Source organism: Lepidochelys kempii, chromosome 2 (assembly GCF_965140285.1).
Source record: "Lepidochelys kempii isolate rLepKem1 chromosome 2, rLepKem1.hap1, whole genome shotgun sequence".
Lineage (NCBI taxonomy): Eukaryota > Metazoa > Chordata > Testudines > Cheloniidae > Lepidochelys > Lepidochelys kempii.
The window spans coordinates 36114626-36137479 of NC_136381.1; the positions used below are offsets into that span (position 1 = coordinate 36114626).

The following is a 22854-nucleotide window of genomic DNA, read 5'->3' on the forward strand; positions in this document are numbered from 1 at the left end:
TTACGTCCTCAAAAGTATAGCTATGGTTTTCACTGACTAAAAATAATTGTACACAAGGAATTATTGTTATTGGTTCAATCTAAAGTTTGTGAGAGTTAAGTAGCATCCATCATGATAATACCCTTGATTTGGGGCCCAGATTATGATTAAATATTGAGAAGAATCTCTGTTCAGTCTGCAACAGCATCTAAAAATGTGGAAATCTATTTCTGCTATGATGTAGGATAAACTTATTTTCCTGATACGCTGGGATGCTTCAAAGGACGTATTTGTCCAACTGCCTAAATTACAAGATTTTTCTGCAGTACATCTTTATATGAGTATGTGGTTGCTAAAAAGAAGGGAGCTTGAAAGGGGCCTGATATTTAGAAAGTGTTCAACACCAACCCAGTGACAATCAGCCATTTTAAATTGTCTCAAATTGGACACCTTACATTTGAGGAACCCAAAATCATTAGTCACTTCTGAAAATTCCGGCTCATATCTCATCTGGTTGTATTATCTTTCTGCCCTTCAGTGTGAGAGTCTGGTCAGAGGCCGGTCTCAATGACTTCAGTAAACTACACCAGTTTATGCTAGCCAGGAATCTGACCCCCATTCTTAATAAGCTCAAGAAAATTCCCTGAAGATTAATTTAGTGTTTTGAAAATGGAGTGACTTATTCTATGTGTATATTTGGTAAGAAAATAAGACTAGCTGAGCCTTAATTTGAAATATGACCTATAAGCACAGCTTACATATTTACAGCAATGCTTCAAGAGAAGCAATTAAATAAGCTTGCATATTTCAGTATTTATGATTACTTAATTAGGCTTTTATTTCCTTTCCTTATCCTTCACATTAACCAATATTTTTCCTTTTTTACTTTGCTGTGTCTTGCATTAACCTTGATATATAGACTGAAATCCTGATATTGTATCCTGTGTATGACCAGCTGAACTGAATAAAGTATTGAACTCTAACTGTATCAAAGTTATCCAATTTGTCTGGAAAAGAAACAATACACTTCACATAAGTGGATTTCTGTACATTGCTGAAATGATCTGTGTTGGGCCACAGCTAGATCAGACTGTAGGTCTGTATATCTGTGTTTCTCTTTCAGTAATCACATATTCCTCACTTTGCTACAAAACAGAATCACCCCTGTATTTGTCCTTTGTAATCACAATGATCCCTAAGCCTGCATATAATAGTTAACCACTGCATATGTTCCCCACAGATCTTGTAGGGGCCTTTTTTTCAGTTAGATTCTATATGTCTATTTAGGAGATGGAATGAAGAGGACAGGATGCTAATTAAATTCATAGCTGATTTTAAAGCTCAATGAAATCTTCATTTCAAGTGTTTTTGACAAAATGTATTAATATGAATGTGCACAGTGCAGCAAAAATTGCAACAAAAATAATATGAATTGTTGAGGGATATTAATATAAAACATTATGGCAGTGGTGCTCAATTCAGGGGCAACATGATTTAGAGAAATGTGCACAGGGCTAGAATCCCAGAGCTCCTGACTTGCATTCTGTGTTTTCTGTTAAAAAAAAAATAGAAAGAGAAAATTCTGTCAAAATTAGTATTGTATTTTATGGAAAGAGTTTTTATGTGCGATTTTTGTTCAAAGTGATAATATCAGACATAATGGGCGCAAATAATAAAAAAAACTAATATGTTTATTTTCATGTAGTAAAAAACAAATGACACTAATTTTTAACTATTTTGTTGCTTTTTAAATGTTGATGAGTTGATGAATATATATTGTTATAGAAAACTTGTATTTGGAAAATTGCATTCTTTGATATTAATGAAGTTTTGATTTTCTATAAATGGGTAGATCTAGACTATAGCAATGAGTGCAAATGTCAAAGAAAAGAATAAGAAGCTGGTTAAAATGTCTGAGCTGTTTGTATATATTGTACTTGGTGAATATGAATGAATCCCTGAAATGCTCTGTTTTATTTCTTTTTTAGATTGACTTTATATTAATATATCAATTAAAAACATTCTGGGAATGTCAGACCATTTACCAATAGCAAATAAAACACATATTACTAAAACACTTACTATGACTATCCCAACTCATGCCAATACACAGTACTCCATGTTTTCCAAGGGTTGTGGTGGATTCTCAATCACTGGCAATTGTTAAATCAAGCTTGGACGTTTTCTAAAAGATGTGCCCTAGGAATCATTTGGAGGAAAATTCTCTGGCCTGTGTTATACAGGAGGACTAGATGACCACAATGGTTCTTTCCTATCACTAGCTACTGCAATACAAATGTTTTTTTTCCTCCCAAACTTATACAAACATACAGCATTAGATAGGTGGGTGCGACTTTTCTTTATGAATGTTGTTGAATCATATTAATCAATATCATGCTGATAAGCAGAAAATACAAACTTTTAATTGCAAAGGAAATGACAGTGATTAAAATGTAAAAAACGATTAAAAATAAAAATAAACTAGAAGCACTTCAGCATTATGAATTATGGCCAACCAATAGAAGCAACCTCCTTATTATTATTATTATTATAGTTATTAGGTAACTAATAGGAGTGTGCAGTTATAGAGGCTCGTAATATGCAAGACTGGATGATTCAGAATTATTTAAATGTTATATTTTTAAACAAAACAAATAGTCATTGTGTGTGAGAGAGATTAGGATGCGGTAGGGGACGAGTGGTAGCAGATACTCTGGAAGGTTCATCCTTGCGTCAGTGAAAGTGCCAGCAGTAGCAGATCATACTGCTCCCCATTTCAGGGATGGCAGGAATCAGTGCAGCCTCATGGTCAGGCTTGGGAAGCTCTGAGTATTTTGTGGAGGCAGAGAACCAGCTCCGGTCCTCCTTCCTCCTATTCTTGTTCTGTCCCTGTTTCAACCACCCTCTGAGATGTGACATAAAATCATTGTTGGCAGAGTTGGGAATAGAATCTACTTAATCCCTTAATACAGCAGATCCAATTCTCATCCACTTTGATGGACTGCCTCTTCTAAAGGACCTGTAAAATCTCCATGGTTGGCCATGATGTCTGAAAAATGGAGCAACTTCAGTATACTAACTATTTCAAAATGTTATACTTCCTCCTGTAGTGGCTGGTCCAAAGAGGATAACAGCCTACTCTAACTGCTAGCCATTGCAATTACTCCTTTATTCAAGTAGTAGAGGCTTAAGCTGTATTGCTGAAAGGCTAGGGTTCACTTTCTCTTGATGACCCTGAAGGAAGTATTACAACTGCACAGTACTTAATTTGTTTTTTTAAACAAACCAACAAACCAAACAACACTAGGAAATTACATACAGAATCTAATTTAGTAGAATGTTATTAAATTTGCAAAATCAAGCTCTCAAAAGTTATGAAATGCCAGAAGTAAGGTTGCCCATGCAACCTAAGTTCCATCTCTTATTCATCATGGTTCAGTCTTTAATTACATGATCACATACTATTTTGTCCACAGGATCCTTGCCTCATTCAGTTCACAGGATGGACAGTGCTCAGGCAACTGTTCAGTATTTCTTGTTTATTCTCATCATTAAGTTGTGTCCCCACACCGAATGTAGTACTCATCATCCAAACTCTGCACTGAATATGGAATTATTAATTTCCTTAAGGGGTTTTCTATGGTACTCATCAGTGAAGTATCTGAGTGCCTCACAAATGTTAATTTATATTCACAACTCTCCTTTGAGATACAGAACTATTATCATCACTATTTCACAGATGAGTACAAAGAGCATAAGAACAAAATTTGCATGTGTTGACCAATTATGGTGCATAATTTTTCAAATACTTAGCATTTTACAGTTTTACATGAATAATAAATGAATCTTCACAACACTCCTGCCTGAGAGGTAGCTGGGTAACTATTGCAGATGGGGAAACGAGATAGAGCGGCACAGTGAACTGCTTAAAGCTACACAGTGAGTCACTATCAGAGTCAGGATTAGACGTAGGGGTCTCCTGACTCCCAGCTCTGGCCAGAGGTTTCACAGCTGCCAATTACTTTAGCTGCAATTGTGAGTGCTCAGCACTTGTGAAAATCAGGCCCTTCTCATGTTGGGTTCCCAGAACACGGGGAACACACAGCAAAAATCTGGTTCCAGTAACTCACCTAGAAAGTGTGTGGCAGAGGCAGGGAGAGAATCAAGTTCTCCTAAGTAGCATTCACCTGCTTTAACCACAAAATCATCCTTTCTCTGCCCTATTCTTTACACTCCTCTGACACCTTCTACAGTAAATAGGACACATTGCTACACATTTTTGCCTCACTCACCACATAGCCCTAATTCATTTAGTGAGCTCAGTGCATTCTGTGCACTGAATAATGCTGGGTCCTTTGGAAAAGGTAGTATGTGATCATGTAAATAAAGACTGTATCATAATGCATACACACAATGGGGCAGAATGAAGGTTGCATAACCTCAATTCTGTCTTTTCCTAAGTTTTGAGAGCTTAATTTTGCAACCTGCATAAAAGTATTTAAATGTAGCTTTATTATCAGCAATATACTGCACAGCTGGAGTGATAGATATAGTTAAAACTGGCTAAGAATTTCTACCCTAGATCATTTCCATTCATACTTTTCTGAAAAATAAAATTTTCCAGACCTTGTCTCTGACTTTGATGAATGTTGAGATATGGAGGTGCTAAGTTATTTACTCATGCATTATGGGTGGTATATCCACATCTGAGTATGTGAAAATAGTATTGTTAATTAAGAAGATACCATACAATTACAATATATGCCCATGTACTGTACCTGACTTTGCTCCTGCAAAAATTAATATATTTACCTTGGCATAAATAAGTAATTGAGGAAAACTACAATCATGCATGTTTCACAGAATCATAGGACTGGTAGGGACCTCAAGAGGTCTTCTAGTCCAGTCCTCTGCACTCAAGACAGAACTAAGTATTATCTAAGGTGTTTATCTAACCGGCTTTTAAAATCATCCAATGATTCCACAACCTTTCTCGGAAATTTATTCCAGTGCTTAACTACCCTGCAGTTAGGAATTTTTTTCCTATTATCCAACCTAAACATCCCTTGCTGCATTTCAAGCCCATTGCTTAAATGGGCATGTTTGTAGGATTATGACCTCTCTGGGCATATACACTGCAGCAGGCATTGTGGCTCTATTGTACACTTATTTAAAATATTTTCAAAAAATATGAGATGCTGTTTTTTGGTTGCACATTCCTAAATGTTTTATTCATTCATTCCTTACACAGACATTATTAACATATTTAAACATTCCCTGGTTTGAACTGTATGCTCAATTAGATATGTTCATATTCGTATTAAAATAAGTTAGCATTATATGTTGCATTACATATAGTGGACCCAACGTGTTATTAAAGAAACAGAAGAGAACATCTTAAATAAATCCAGGTCTCTCTGCTCCCCCCTTTGACAAGTATAATTTGGGCTTCCCTCTTTCTACTCCGAATGATTGAGTCCTTGGTTCTCCTGCTACCCTCTCTCCCAACTAATGAACTATGGGTTCTTCTATTTCTCCTCACTGGTCCATTAATTCTGTGCACTTCCCTCCTCCCCACATTTCTTTGCAGGCTCCTCTATTGCAGTCAGTGTTGCTGACACTTCCAAACTTGATCACAAGTCTCACAATATTTGTTTTGGGTTTTTTTTAAGCCCCAACCGCAGTGGTCACCTTATTACATAAAAACATCCAGTTTTAGCCATCATAGCTGCAAAGAAAAACTTGAAAATGTGAACTTTGAACTAGTTCAAAAAACTAGAATGCAACATCTTTTATCTTTAAAGTATCATGATTTTTATTCAGTGTTGTGATTTCAGAGCCTGACTCATGATTTTTGAATCCTCAGAGTTGACAATACTGCTGCTTATACTGGGCTCTCACTTTCCTAGGTCTTCCTCTCCACCTAACTCCTTCTCCGTCCTCACTAAGGAGAGTCACAAGGACTCCAGTCACTCCTTCCCTGCTCCTTTTATAGGATAAGTGGCCATTCAGCTGTTATACATCCTGTAAAAGAACTCTGCTTCCTGTCCTCCATTCCCCTCCTGAAAAATGGGGTGAGTGGTGGGCTGCTCAGTAGTTATCCTCCCTCATCACCTACTACTAAAAACAGCAGCAATGATATGAAGGATGAAATCTCCAGAAGAAATAAGAAGTACACATCCTTGAGACAAGCACTGAACAACATAGATATTAATCACTACCCAAACAGCTCTCCAATGTTTAGTCATTACATCCTTATATTCTTATCACACCCTTTTTGGTATGGGAGAACAGTGCTTGAACTCTAACAATTTTTCGTCTAAAATCAATCACAGAATCACAGAATATCAGGGTTGGAAGGGACCTCAGGAGATCATCTAGTCCAAACCCCTGCTCAAAGCAGGACCAATCCCCATTTTTTGCCACAGATCAACTTAACAGCCCCTCAAGGATTAAACTCACAACCGTGGGTTTATCATCATGGTGCATTTGATTAAGCTAAGATCAGGATCTCAGAGCATCAAATGCAACCCAATGAAAATCTTCAATTTTGAAACTACCTCTTCCCCAAGAAAAAAAAAAAGAATGCTAAAATATTTGAGTTTCTGTAACTTCTGGAACAGTTTTTGAATGTAGTGATAAACCAAACCTCACCAGTAGGCAATGTGAGTTGACAGGGATCTTAAAAGCTAACATGGAAAGAAAATGGATATGGGGAATAAACAGTGAGTTGGAAAAACTATAATAGGTAGTTTGAAATGAGTAAGATAAGGTATTTTTTTTATGTGTATGGCACCATTTCATTTACTTTAACACTTCATATTTTTTGTGCAGTATATAGTTTATATGCACTGGTAAAAATAATTATCTATACACAAATGATAAACATCTAAAATTAATTTTTTACAATCATAAAGTGTTTAAGTTTAAGAGGGGAAAGTATGTGAGATGGGGTATGATAAAATGTACAGGACAAGCAAGATGATAAAATCCACAGGACAAGTAAAATGAAAAAATAACAGAGAGATAAGCACTATAAGAGACAGACCTGAGTTTCTTCTCCTTGATGATTCCGCTTCTTCTGTGATCACATCATATAATGGACAGACATAGACAAAGGAGATGGGCGTGAGTGGATGTACTCAGAAGGTAAAAACCAACACTGAGGGAAAGGGCTGAAAATTGTTTTAGAGAGAGGCTTGTAGTACAGAGTTAGAAAAGGGGGTAAAATAACACAACAGACACCAAAAGGAAAAAGAAAGCCAAGAAAGAGCTGATTAAACTACTGTTGGAGAAAAAGAACCAGAAAGACAGAGTTAGTGTAAGAGATAAGGAAATAACAAATGTTACAGTTGACCGCAATGCCAGTCCTGGCAGTGAAGCTGAGGAAAGACTTGGTTAGTAAAAGGTAGGCTAATTAGCAGTTACCACTTTGTTCATGACATGGATTATTCAGCTTCTTGAAACAATATCTACTTAAAACCAAGTAACTTTTTTTTTCTTTAAATGAACCTTAAAGATAACAAACCCTGATTTCATTCTTAAATTGCCAACATCCGGAACTGTATTATTAAAGTATTTTAATTATTTCTTTTCCTTTCTTATTTATGCTGAACCAAAGTTCCACATATCCAAAATTACAGATTAATAACTGGAAAAGGACAAAAAAGTCCAATATTTTCCAGAATCCACATAACACATTCCGCAAATGATCTGTGTTATTATAACATTGTGCTACTGCAATATTCTCCAGCCCAAACTGTAGAACAAGACCAGACAATAAAAAACAGAATATATAATTATTTTCTCTTGCATTCAAATGAGTAGATAACATTCTAGTCCCCTCACTTGTAAACCAATTATATATGACTTACAGTACAGGATATTTATACAAGTCAAGTGCATGAAGCAACCGTGTCCTATACCTTACATTAAAATGTAGCATTCAAAACCATGCACTGCCATTTAAGACATGAGTATATTTTGGGGAGAGTTTCACTCAGTGTACTATATGTCTATATCCAGATACAGGGTGGAGGGAAGTCATCTTCAAAGGAAGTGGAAATTACACAAATGTTGGTGACCTGCCAACATCAGCAACATAAATATATTCTTGTCTTCCAAAACATAAGCAGAGCCAAGTTATGGCCTAGCTTTAACTTGCAATCCATACTGATCCTGAGACTTCCCTCATATATTCAACCCCCAATCAGAATTCATTTGCAGGCACTATATAAAGAATCCAGAAAAGTTTGGGCAGTTGTTTTGCAATCAGTGTTGTGATTCCAAAAAAAATTATATAAATTAGAACACATCTGCATAAGTCAATACATTGAAAATGATGCTAAAGACAAAACTTAATGTTATCTGTTACCAATTTAATGTTGTCTATTCTAAGAATGACATTTCTAACTTTATTCCATGTTAAACTACAGCTGGCATACTGTAACCTATTGCATACTGACAAATGCCAAGATTCTGCAAATCTTCTGTAATAAATCAACTTGTAAAAGACACATCTGATATTTATTTGTGCTAATTGAATAGGAATTTGTTTACAATATGGGTGCTAATCAATGAGCATATATGAAAGCAGTAAAAAGTTAAACAAAAAAATAAAAAAAAGACCAGAGCAGCTGAAAGCTTTGATAAGGACTGTTATGTACCTACACTCTGAAAAGGTAAAATGTTAGGATGAGTACATATCCTTCTAGATAGGCAAGACATATATGTCATAAAGCAAGATATGAACAAGTGAATACGAAAGCTCAGCTTTTCCTAGGTACTGTATATCCTGTATTGGCAATATGTGAACATAATTGCCACAACCATATTAAAAAGTCCAACTTTGTTAAGTTCTTTGAACATGTTTTATGTTGTATTCACATATCCCTGAAACCCACACTATTACTTCAACTAAAAGTATTATTAGAAAGTGTTAAAATGAACATGGAAAAATATAATCTCTCTCTTTCTCTCAACCTCCTTATATTTTTCATTGGTTATTTTTAATATCCAGCCATTTGCTTATCTTAGAAAAAGACACTTGCAGTTGGCCAAATCTCTCTTTAAGAGGTCGTGAAGGGGAGTTTGGCCTGAGAAAGGAATAAAGCCCCAGTTTTGTGATGGGATCTACCCATGAGGAGTTCCAGCAAACAGGACTCTGTGTGGGTGAAAGAGTCCATGACGGAAGCTCCTTTGCAGGATCAGGTATATGATTTAGGCCCAAATGATCAATATCTAGCTTCAATAATATAAGTAACATGTCACAATATTTACTACCAATTTGCTACCTCGTGCAACACTTGTCATGAAAATTCGAGTGTATTTTATTTAAATTTTAACAATCCAACAATGTCATTATCAATTAAATGAAACAATTTTTAACAGTACAAATGCACTGTTATTCTTCTGCTTCTGTTACCAGACAGAATGTATTAGAAGCCCAATATTAACATGAGCCAGGCAGGAAAATATGAAAAAGTTACTTGTTCACTTGATAGGTTTCAGAGTAGCAGCCGTGTTAGTCTGTATTCGCAAAAAGAAAACGAGTACTAGTGGCACCTTAGAGACTAACCAACTTATTTGAGCATGAGCTTTCATGAGCTACAGCTCACTTCATCGAATGTAGCTCACGAAAGCTTATGCCCAAATAAATTGGTTAGTCTCTAAGGTGCCACTAGTACGCCTTTTCTTTTTGTTTACTTGAGGACATCTGTCAGCTTGTGTCTCAAGAACTCAGAAAATTTTGCCATTGGTAATATTTTACTTTTTGATAATGACTGATTCATAAAAGTTCTGTAGCAGCTAAATTAATAGTGCTATTAGGACTTCCTTCTACTGATGGTTAACTGAAGGGGGTTGGTGTGTTGCCATGTCATAACTTTTAGTGAGTAATTCATGAATATTTATACATATATATATTTATATTCCTTTTGACTAAGAAGCTAAGCCATGCATCCCCAAAAGTAGAGTTTTAAAACTCTCTCTCTCTATTTCTTTTAATCTAATGAATTAAATCTTTGTTGATACAATTTATTAGCATCTGAGAGCAAAATTATGGGGTGAAAGGCTGTTAAATTTGCATGGTAGTAATAGGTAGTCGGCTCATTTACGTAGTCATTGCTTTGGTAAGGAACTAGCATTTATTTGGATCTATTGTTCATTCTGATGTGGAACAATGCTAAGTATAAATGCCTATTGCACAGAAATTAGGAAATGTGAGTGTCTTCTACTGCATACATTTATAAAGAAAAGTAATGCCAATTATTGTACCATACACTTGAGTAAAACAGAAGTTAATTGATTATTCTTTTATCTTGTTCTGACACAAAATTCTGTAATGTTTTTCATGACAAATAAAATGTGAATTACTACAGAAACGTGTTTAATTAAAGGTATCAATCTCAGTGCACAAACAACTCTACCTGAAACTTTGCATATTACTGAGGTCAAACTTTGCTTTAACCTGCCACAAGGCAGGATAATTACACTAATCAGATATGCCCATATTAAACACTAATGGTAGTACAGGGCATAGAAGTAAAGGGCAAACATCTTCCTCTCCTGGCAGATTTTGATTCCAATATTCTTTGCTCCTCACATACACAGAACTTCCATTATATCTTGACGCTCAGCAGCCTCTGTGGATCCTAGCTCTGCAGTGCTTCATTGCTGTCCTCAAAATATAATTAATTGTGTGTAGAAGCACAGTGTCCTGTTCAAAACCCTACAACATGGAGAAAATTCTAGGACAGGGATGATCCAGGATTTTGTATGTCTCATAAATACATTTGACTAGCACACACATAACTGGATGAGGAGAATAGAGGCAAGTGGCACCTCACCTCCAGGACTCAAGAAAGGCAGCTGGTCCCTGAGGCCAGGTGAACGGTGAAAGGGTGGGGATAGTGTAGGTGATCTGGGAGTAGATAAGAGCAGGGAGATAATTATTAGAGGAGGAGTTTGGAGAACAGCAGTCAATTATAATGAAGTGCAAATAAAAATCAGGTTTCAGTATAATCTCCCTGTCAAACAGAGAGAAAACCAAATAATAATGATTTTAGCCCTCCTTATAGGTATACTAAATCTCAGACTCAGACTTCCAGTTCTTTCCCCAAGTATATAAGATCCCTACTACTAAAGGCTAGTTCTTTAAAGTTCAGAATCATCCACCGACAATCATTACAGCAGACTGGACAGTGACTGAGATTTTTTGCACAAAACAATAGTCAAAGGACTGTGATGTAAAAATCCCCACAGAGATCAAAGAATTGGAATACTGTATTTTGTAGTTTGATCTTTCAGAGTAAATATATGACTAGATAAAAAGAGAATAGGAATATGGAGAACCTACAGACACTCCTTTACATAGATAAGGGCAATAGATAGAAAGGAGGTTGGGAAACACATAAAAGAACAACCTTTAGATAATTTGGGTAGCATTGTCTCTGTATTGCATGAAAAATATCCAGTGTGCGTCAAACTTACTGCTTTACAAATCTCAAGAGATATAACTGATCACAGAATATAAGAAATACAAATGAGAAATGCAGATAGATTGCAGTTATGATTTTGTTCCTTTAAACCAAATTCAGATTATATGTTTATATAAAAAAAACAGAAAGAATTTTCAAACAGTCTTTTGCCATTACACACTGAAGGGCTTTTTGAAATCCAGTTAATAAAAAGTATATCATTAATCTATGCTGAGAAGATGGTAGATAACTCCCATCAACAGGTCATCTAATTTATTAAAACTCTAATTCTGCCTCAGAAAATAAATTTTTCAGGGTATGTTACCACATTGATATATAATCTACTTGCAGTATAGGGTATAGTGGCTATTTTAAATTGAAGTAATTGCTGTCAGAAAGTTGATCTTTCTAGTCTAATCCTACTCCCAAAGATGTCAGTGGTTTCAATTTGGGATAGAATCAGGCCTTCCATAGGCCTATGATAAGAGAGTTCACAAGAATTCTGTCCAAAGTAGCAGTCAGAAATGGAATTAGGAATAACTACACGCAAAAAGTAGTATGAAAAAGAATGCTACATCAGACAGTTGGTCTGCCATGCATACAGAGTCCAACAAGCCATATGTGTGGTATGCTGTAAAGTTCCTTCCTGACCTCTGTACAAATTCCGATTCAACTCAGAAGCCCAAGATTTCATTATAACTGCCACCTATGCAATAGCACTACAGCAGCAATCAGCATACAGACCCCTGATTTAAAAGGAGACACAGAGATGGCAGGACTTTTTCCTATGAGAAGTCCTTATACTCCCTGTTAAGTCTACTAGAGCCTGAATTTGTTTCCATTTATAGAGGCCATAAAAAGTAAACCTTTTCATATGGACTTTTGACAAGGATGTGTATTAAGGGCTGCAGGTGGTTAGATATAGGAGAGGGTCTTATATTGATTTTACTCAACTGTTATTCTAGTCTGAATGATTTGGGCTGGGCAGTTCATTTGCATTTCATATTTGATTTTTGTTGCTGCTCATTTGAAGTACTATAACTTAGAGCTGTGGGTTATTAAGAAATCTAAATAAACATAAAAATCAATAAATTAATGGAGTAATTGTTTTAAGTTTGTTGCCCTGGAGCAGCAAGGAATCACTGAGTGTTTTCTGATAATGGGCAAACAATTGATTTTTTAGTTCATTGGCAATTCTGAAACATTGAAAAAATAAGTGCTGGTGAAAATAACAAGGAAATTTCATGTTGAACTGAACATTTTGCTTGACACAAAACACTTAATTTCTAAGCATTTTTAAAGGATTGATTCACAAACTGACCAGAGTAGTGGGTGGCATTTCTCCTGCCCTTATGAGCTTTAGCCCTCCCCAGGGATGGGGGGAGACCCAGGTTCAATTCCCCCAGTCTGCTTAATGTGGAAAAGGATTTGAACAGGGATCTCCCATCTTGCAGAAAAGTACTCTACATACTGAGCTAGTCTGATGTGGGTTCCTCTCAATCTCTCTTGTGGAAGCTGTTCCACTATTTATAAATAAACAAATAGCCATTGGAACAGGGACATGAAGTCAGGTCTCTCACCTCCCAGGTCAGCTGCCTTAACCAGCAGGCTATAGAGTCATTCTCAGACCCTTTCTTTCTCTGGCCCCCAGTGACTAATTATTTATACAAAGTGGAACAGTTCAACGGGAAAGATTAAGAGAGACCCATATCAGAATATCCCATATCCCAGTGGCTAGGGCACTTTCCTGTAATATGGCAGACCCATAGTCAAAATCCTTCTCCACATCAGACAGACAGGGGGAACTGAACCTGACTCCCACATTCTTGGTGGATGCCCTAATCAATGGGCTGACACTAATCAGGGGGCTGCTGCCACCACCTCCTCTGGCTGTTTTGTGAATGGTGCCTCAGTCCTGAAATATATATAGGCCAAAACTATTCAGCATGTCAAATTTGGGAATAGGTTTGGTGTCTGGAAAAATGCATTTTTGGTGAATTTACTATTGGCCAAAAAAAGTCGCCAGCTGTAATTCTGAGTACTTTAGTCGAACCAGCTCTTACCCTTCCCATGTTAAATAATCCTAGTTTTTGAAATCGCTCCAAACATGTAAATCCTGCTATAAATTTTAACAACCTTCACTTTCTTTCATGACCTTTTCAATCTTTGCTGTACCTTCATAGCCTCCTCTATCCATAACTTCTTCTCTCTTTCCCCTGTCATGACCCAATGGGCATGGTGTTAGCAATGAACTCTTTTCCCCTTACAATTTCTGTTTCCTACCTCTTCTCTTTCCCACCCATTTCCTTTGAGTCCCAATCCACTGTGTTTTCCTTTATCCTCTCTAAGTGGACATTATCTGCTCCCCACCTTCCTTCCTGTCAAGCTTTAATGGCTGGTGCTCTTTCTTCTTATTACTCTAAGCTGCTATCTTAGTACTAGGTAATTTCAGTTTCAGTATCAGTTACCCTTTTGATTCTCCTGCCTCTTCACTTTCTTTCACTAACCTCCACGTTTAATCACCAATTTTGGATGTGATTTTCCCCCCTAAACACTGTTCTCTCTTTGTTTAAATTTCTTCTGATCACCATTTGCTCTTTCTCAATATTGCTCACTTCCAATCACATCCACCATTTGTATTCTTTGGTCTAGCAAACTTTCTGACTTTTCTGCTGCTCTGTCCTTGTCCCACTCACTGCTACTGATGCCACTGTTTCTACTTTCAAACTCTATGCTCTTCACTCCCCTCTCACAGCAATCTTCCAATTGTTTTAATCCCTAACCTTGACTTTTTCCCATCATTCATTACCTCCACATGTTTCTGAGCTCTCTGCGCCTTTGTACAAAGTCCTGTAACTACACTGACTTCCTCCTCTCTTCTCTCAATTTCAGTTTCCTCTATTCTAAACAAATTGATGTAATCCCTCTGATGGACTTCCATGACAGGTATTTCCACTTAGAGTTGTATTCTTACATGGATTCTCTGTGCAGTCTGTTGGGAAATATGTATATCCCCCTCTGGATCAGAGCCTGCTCCCCACACGTGGCTCTGGTACTCCACAGAGGGCTTTCTGTGAGAGCCCAAGAAGGGGAGATGGTGCCACAGAGGCACAGATCTTCTCCTTCTATATGCGAAGAACTTCCACATGGCTGGATCATGGGGATGACTAAGGACATCAGAATTTAGTCAAATAAAAATAATAAACTTTCTTAATTCAAATAATTAAAATTTGGACACTATATTTCAGATAGTTGATAAAATGTTAGGATGAAACCATTGTATTATTTTCTATCTTGTTTTCGCAAATCCAAGCATCCTATTTTCTATTTTAACTGTTGCTACACAATGGACAGATAAACGGAGGTCTCATTTTAAAATCCTTCTGCATGATATTTTCTATACACAATTGGGAAAAACATCCAAACCAGAAGAAACATTTTAAACACAATCACTAAATGTACTGAGGTATCCATGGCTCCTAAGATTTCTGTCCCTCATGATCCTCTAAGTTCAGACATTCAACATATACGAATTTAGACTATTTTTGTGAATGTTCATTATCTTTCTCTTACTCTAGCTAACTTCACTCTAACATTGTGCTACCTCTTCTAAATCATTAAAAATACATTGAACAATATTGCTCCCCAAAAATGACAATTGGGACTCTCAAATTTTAACTTCTTTGTACTCTGAAAGGCAGAAATCCACGTCAATTACTCTCTTTGTCTTCAATTGTTAATTGCTTTTTAATAAATGCTAAGACTTTCCCTCTCACCCGGGGGTTATTCATGGTCCTTAATTGTGGCTTGTAAACTATGAGTGAGTGTGGCAAGGTCTGCATTTTTGATTAAATAATGCTATTTCCTTGACAGAGAAAGATGAAGGAAACCAGTCCTGGTTATTGCTGTACTTTACCATATAATAGCAGGTAGAGATACAAGAGAACCCTGATTGCCCACCTTACTAATAAAAACAGGGAGAAACCCAAATATCAGCTTTGTCATCTCATCTGGATACTTTCTGAATCACTTTTATCATATCTGGATTGAGCTTTAACGAGCTAGACCTCATTAAATCCCCATTTTTTTCTGGACACTGTGAAATCTGAAAGACTGCACAATCCATATAATCGTTTCTGTGTCACATGTTACTCATGTCTCTGACATATTACTGGCTTGGTAATCTAAACACTTCAATCTCTCCTCCAGTTGCTTCTCATACACATTGAACAAAAAAGATGAAATGATGTGGACCTGCAGTATCAGCCCAAGAGAGCTGTTGGGATCGGATGTTATCCTTTGGTCTCTTTCACAGAGTACATACCCTCATCACCCTTGCACAACTCTTCATCTATCCTTGCTAGAAAGTACAATACTATCAACTATACATCATGAGATATAGTATTAAAGGCAACTGACAGATCTAAAGTAAACAACTGGCCACTTAGTTTTTGTCCATTGTCAAGAGATTATTGACAGATGATCATCGATAGATCAGTGCTGTGTCTGTATCATTATTAGTTCTAAAACCAGGGGATCTAGGAAATCTGAGAACCAAGAGCTTCTTCAGCACAACTTCACCAATTACCTTCTCGAAGAATGGAACAGTAGAGACAGGGTGATACTGGCAAGATTACCAGCATCAAGATAAATCAATCCTGGCATCTTGCCCTATCTTATTTCCATCAACATAGGGTATACCTATTCTCTGCCCACATACAATTACCTTTTACCTCACACTCTTGAGAGTAATAAATCAGGCAAAAGTTACTAATTCTCAATGCAGAGGACTATGCCCAGTGTTTAACATTGCTCCCGAACGTGATCTCCACGCATTGTTACAGTAGAGAGCAAGAGACTGAGGCTCTGTCCCTTTCCTTGCACTGCATAAGAAAATAGAAGATTCAAGGCCTCAGAATGTGATTCCTGACACTGAAACTCTAACCCACCTGCCTTCATGCTTCATCCATCATAGCTCAGAGGGAAGCAGTGTTTACAGCAGAAGCCACTATACCAACAGTTAAGGACAAAAGGTGAATACTGTATTGCATCAGGTTGTTGACACAGTGGTGCACTGACTGTGGAACATTCTCTCACAGAACCATGAAACCATTTAAAATAAGGCACCACACTAGCCTTGAGTTGTTATGGTTCTTAAGGATATATTGCTTACCTATATCAATATTTCTGCCATTCTACACTTAATTTCTTTCAAAACCCATAGATAAATACTATCTACTCTTTGTGATTTACTGAACAATAGCCACCAAATTACCCCATAACTTAGAGATTTCAATTTATGTTAAAAAAAACGCCATTGATTTACCATTAGGAATACCTTAGGTATACGAATTTCCCCGTCTTCTTCTATGGTAGACACTGATCATTTAATTCCTTTAATTTCTCCACATCTTTATTATCATCTTCACTTGTCCCCAAATACCCTTGCTAAACTCTAAAGCATTTCTAGTCAAACATGCATCTGGGTTCTAATGCTTTTGTAGGCTTTCTAACATTATATTTCTTGTGATTCTGAGCTATTTCTTTTTTATTTTCATCTCTTTACCTTTTTACTTCCAATTTGCCCTCACCTGACCGAATTCATGAGTCACTATATATATATATATATATATATATATATATATATATATATATATATATATATATATATATATATATATATATATATATATATATAAAATTCAACTGGGATTTATAGTTTTAAAAAGATGCTTTATAAACTACAACAATACCATGTTCCATGTGACCACATAGGTTATATTGTCAACTGCATCCTGCACAAATTGGTCTAGATTCATTATGCCAGAGCTGGCTATGGCAGAGGGTCCTTAGCACTGGAATGTCCATCAGGAGGGGGCTGCAGCAGTGCAAGGTGCCCACAATCTTCCCAGTGCCAACAGTCCTGCAGATAGTCCAATGCAGCCTCAAAAGCGGATGGCCTGGCCAGGGACCATGCTGAATTAGTGGCTCCCTGTCGCAGCCTGTGCAGCCTCGGTTCCTAAAGTGTTCTTGGTAAAAATTAAAGCCACTCCTACCTAGAGGCTGAATCCCATCTTGGAAAGTTTCAGGAAATCTGTGTCCCTTCTGCAGTACAGGGGATTTTGGCAAGATTACCCCACTCTATGTATATATGGCGGGGTTGGTGATTCTCTAATGGCATACAGCCTCTACAGGGGCTTCTACACCACCTCACCTCTCAGCTGTAGTGCACAGAGGGTGGGCCGAAAAAGGGAGATAGTTACAGTGCTCCTATGCTGCCCCTGTGCCAGTACTGGGCTGTAGCTGTGGTCCATTGTAGCCATTAGCAGTAATGTAAATTAGAACAGACTTTAGGCTATTTTACCTTGTACAATATTTTGTATAATAATTAATTTAAATCAGGTTTTAAAGATTCTGTAATATCATGGTGATATGTGTAGAATCAGATCCTAAATAGATTAGATAGAATAGGTAAGATAAAATAGATAGCCACTCCTTGGGAAATAATACATAGGGGATGTTATCCAGATTAATTTAGTGAGTATTGTTTAATCTCTTCATACAAAACAATATTATTCAGGTTAATTCTATTAGCCCATTATATAAAAATCTACGAAAAATAATGCAAGTGTTTAAGTTTAGGTCATTACAAAATTAGGCCCTTTTCATCAATGATACTTTCAGAATCTGCTACTTACATCTTGGCTATAAAAAAGACCTGGCTGAGATCAGGTAAAGAGTTTGTGTTACTTAATGCTTATGGTTAACTAGTTGGTTATGTTCCAACTAGTTATATTTTCTTTCATTATCCTAGAAATAAGGCCACTTCAGTTGTACAGCACAGTTTGCTCTACATCATTTCCATCTCCATTACTGTATTTGGTAAAGTTTGTTTAGATTTCTGCCTGATTTTCTGCCAAAATCTCTATTTCTCAAATGTTATGTGCTATACAAGGTGCAGATCATCCTTATTGTTATTTATTTCAATTACCTGAAATAGTTATCTATTTTTTCAAATATTTTATATACACATGCAGATATATTCTGTGAACAACATGCAGATGTTATCATTTTAAAATTTAATTCAAAATATTTCTACTTAAAACACATTACAGATCATTCTTGTCCTGGTTATTTCTGTAGGTTTTATCTTATTTTCTGATTACTTTTTGCTACTATATCAAATCTTTTATTTTAAAAAAGTTTCTAGCATTTATTTATTTGTGCAGAAAACAATCGGACTGTGAACTAAGTGTAAACTGATGCAGTGCAGTGTTATTGAGTCTACAAAAAGATAACTTGAAAAAATATCTTTCAGAGAACTGTGAACTGTCTCATTCATCAGAATAAATTGTTGATTCTGATATCTAGTTTTTGGCAATGTAGTAATTTTTCAGTGCTGATCAAAAAAAACATTCTGCTCATGTGCTTATCCAAAATTTCTGGATGCAGAAATGGGTGTTGAATGGGAGATCAGGGAAAGTTATTACTGTTAACTATTAAGATGGGGAATTAACAATTCAAGGCTCCCCAAAAATTCAAGTGAAGTCTTCTCTGACCCACAAGGGAAAGGAGAGAAAAAGTATCTCTTCCCAAGTACAAAAAGCCTCAATCATTTCCTGGATTCAAAAACCCAAACTGCATCCCACCATTCTTAATGTATGTCCCTTAATGAAACTACTCTATATACAGCTGCAAAATCCTCCTGCTTCCCCCTGACATATACTACAATGCAATTATGTGTAATCAATAAAAATTCTGTGTCATACTGAAATGAAAATTGGAGGCAATTAAAAACTGGAAAACATTTCATAATTCTGTAATTGTACTGATTTTCATATCAACCAAATTATACAAGGAATAACATACTGACTGAATTATTAATTTTTATATTTAACTAAATCTCCCTGGTTTTCAATTTACTGGGAGTTGACCTATGATCAAAAGGTTGTATGAGCAAGGAATATGTATGGCTAACTGGCTTCCCCTTCAGCAAACTCCCTGAATACAAATTCTCTTACATCATTTGCTTCTCACTCAACATCTCCCCTGCATATCTCAAATTTGTTGCATTCCTCCTCAAGAAATCAGAAGACTGGGACCCTCTCTCAACTAATTTTTTATCATCAAAATCTCAGAGTCAATCCCAGTCATTAGCCAATAGCAACACAGTTACTTGCAATACTATTTAATTCAACCAAACAGCAGATTATCGTAGTCCTCCAGCTTGGTCATGTGACCACCCAAGTTGGAGGACTGAAACAATCTGCTGAGAGCTTGGTTGAGTAAGTGTCTAATGTAACTGCTTTGTTATTCATAGGGGGAATCCCCCCAGTGATTGGCTAAACTAGCTTTAGAGCATTGTTGCAACAACAGAACAGTGCAGAGCTGCTCAAATGTAGCCCAGAATCTGCTATTGATTTGTCTTAATGTCTAACTTCTGATGCTATTAATTAAAATTTGATTCCGCAAGTACAGAGAGTTTTGAGATACAGTATGTTCAAAAGATGGTATGTGATGTCATATATTGAATTATATTAATAAGGTAACCCACTATTTTCTCATATAGCATCTTTTTTAACATACTGTATCTCAAAATGCTCTCTTGATTGCAGAAGTAAATGGTTAAGCATCCATTTCATTTATTAATTTAAAACCTTTACCAGAAGATATATAAAGTGTACATCATGTTCAGAATATTTAGCAGGCTCATACATTTAAAATTATAAAAAAAAATTAGGATTATTTTCCTAAAAATGTGTATGTTTTTACCCAGCTAATTTATTTTAGAATGTATATTTTATATTTGGGAACAGTACTCAGTTAGAAAATGCATAGGACTCACTTTGATGGGTCTTAGTAAATCCTTACAATGACAAATCCTCCACTGATAAGTAAGGACTAAATAAAAATGGAGTAAAACTCTCCCAACTGGCTCTTAGCAGTCACCCAACAGACAGCAACAACTCTGTTGCACAAAGGCCAATCCTACAAACCTTTACTTGCATGAGTAGTGATGTGACTGACACCTGCCACATGTTGTTTGTTCTCTCATGCTCTCCCCAAGGGAGAATTGTGTTCTATGTAGTGTCTTGTTTGGGTAGGGTGTTTTAGTTTAGAAATGTGCCAGTGAGGTTTGCAATAGTCATTAGTTCCTGAGGTAGTTCATTCTACAGTCTTAGATTAACTCCTGAGAAAGTTCTGTCTTCTGCACAGAGGAGCTTTATTCATATTGCAGGTTAGGGTACACAGACTTAAGTACATTCTAAACCTTAAGTATGTGAGTAGACCCATTGAGCTCAATGCTATGCACATCTCTGTAGGATAGGGGCTACATTTCCAAACCCAGATTTAAGAGTTCCTATCTTGGATACATGCAAAGAGTGGCACTGGAAAGACAGGGATGGTTGAGCCTTTTTATGCTTTAAGCGACATCTGACATAGCAGGAAGGATTCTGTTTCAGATCTTGGGAGGTGGGTGTCCCACCTCCTTATATGCAGTGTATACCTTGGTTGAGATTAACCAAGATAAGGATTAGCAGAACTCAGACTTGGATTCCTGAGACTCACACACATATATAAATCAAAATAGAATTGAAACTGAAAAGCAAGGTAATGCTAATATTATGCCAAATTATTTCTTTTTCTAATGCATGTGCAGTCTAACACAATTGCTTACACAAGTGGATCTACTTTTGCTAATCTAAAACAGAACTGTGTACAACACTAAACTAAATGGTCTCTACATACTAAAAATTTCACACCAAAGTGAAAAAATAAGGTACATCAAGCACACACTCATTATAAAAGCATGAAATGTAATGCAATGCTTCTATAGTCTCATGCTTTCATGTGGTTTTCCAAACCCTGACAAACCTGGCTCAGAATGGTGTTTCTTTTTCGGCAATGGTTTGTCATCAGTTATTGTACCATTCACCTTTTTCTGCTGGTCCTCCCATGTAACTTCTAGCATAAACCAAAAGAAATCAGAGCTTGTCAGAAACATTATGTAACTTCCATTATAAGACACCTAACATCATTTGGAACAGCTTAATCTAAACAGGTAAACTGTAACTGGCAGGCCAAAACTTGAGTTCTTTCATTACTTTTCTTTATCAAATGTCTTAAAATACAGAATAGGACATACAATGTATATTAATATCCATACAATCTACCAAATATTTTGGTTGCTCTCTCTGCTATACTTAACATTTTGAATAGGAAAAAAGTGTATATTATAGTGCAGTGGTTCTCAACCAGGGGCTAGGGGGCCGCAATCAGGAGTCAGGGGGTGCGCTAAGCAGGGATGGTATTAGACTTAATGGAGCCCAGGGCAGAAAGCCAAAGCCTTACTGTATGGGACTGAAGCCTAGGGCCCCCTGTGTTGTGGGGCCATGACAAATTGCCTTACTTGTTACCCCCTAACACTGAGCCTGGCTTTTATACGCAGAAAAACAGCTGTTGTGGCACATGTGGGCTGTGGAGTTTTTATAGCATGTTGGGCGGGCCTCAGAAAGAAAAAGGTTGTGAACCCCTGATATAGTGCACAGTGATCAGTTTTTAAAGATTAGTGTGTTTATAATCTACAGAGTTTTAGGATATTTTTATATTTCTGCAAGTTAAAAAGACCTTTACCAACAATATTTTGGTTAAAAAAGGCTTTGCAAATTTATAATTCAAACAAACAAAGAAAAAATGAAACCATCAACTATGTATGTTTCTTTTCAAATCAACAGCCTATTTTTAACAAATACATTATCTGAGTTACCTGCAGTTTCTATTAAAATATTTATGCCAACTATAGTTGAGGTTGCCATTTTAAAAAATCATAAATATTCAGTGTTTTAACTTACAGTTTATGATAAAGTTTTGGGTTTGGTTTTCTTTCATTTGGTATATTAAGGGTAATATATCACTCAATTAGCACTCTCATAATGTGTAAATTGCCTCCAGACTACTATACCGTGTAAATGAGCATATTTGATCTCAACACCAAGATAAGTTGTCAACAGAAGCTTATGTACCCTCCGCCATCCAGGACACCATTTTCTTGATTCAGAAGGATTCTGAAATTTCTTTCTTTGGCTGTTATAATATTCTGGGCCTAAAGATTTACTTTCCATCTTTTGCTAGGGTTAAACTAGCCTCAGCAATCTCCTTTTTAGGTTTTAAAGCTTTTTTAACCTAATCTCTTACTAAAGGGGAATTTAGACTCATAGACTTTAAGGCCAGAAGGGACCATCCTGATCATCTAGTCTCATTTCCTGCACATCACAGACCACAGAACCTCACCCACCCACTCCTGTAATAGACCCATAATTTCTGGCTGAGTTACTGAAGCCCACAAATCTTGTTTTAAGTCTCAAGTTACAGAGAATTCACTCTAGTTTAAACCAGC

General features: G+C 36.5%; 1 protein-coding gene across 49 annotated transcripts in view; it reads right to left on the reverse strand.

Annotated features, from left to right (window-relative positions):
• Nucleotides 1-22854, reverse strand: part of RIMS2 (regulating synaptic membrane exocytosis 2) — a 748363-nt gene that overhangs the window by 136896 nt on the left and 588613 nt on the right. For 29 of the 49 annotated variants that reach the window (XM_078851433.1, XM_078851460.1, XM_078851434.1 and 26 more), the window contains one exon: nt 21333-21422. The exons of 7 other annotated variants lie outside the window; for them this stretch is intronic. In XM_078851433.1, the coding sequence (XP_078707559.1) occupies nt 21333-21422 (90 nt within the window). Of the gene's footprint in view, nt 1-7027; nt 7061-21332; nt 21423-22854 lie in introns of all 49 variants that reach the window. 13 more of the 49 variants (XM_078851452.1, XM_078851445.1, XM_078851446.1 and 10 more) reach the window with 2 other exon arrangements.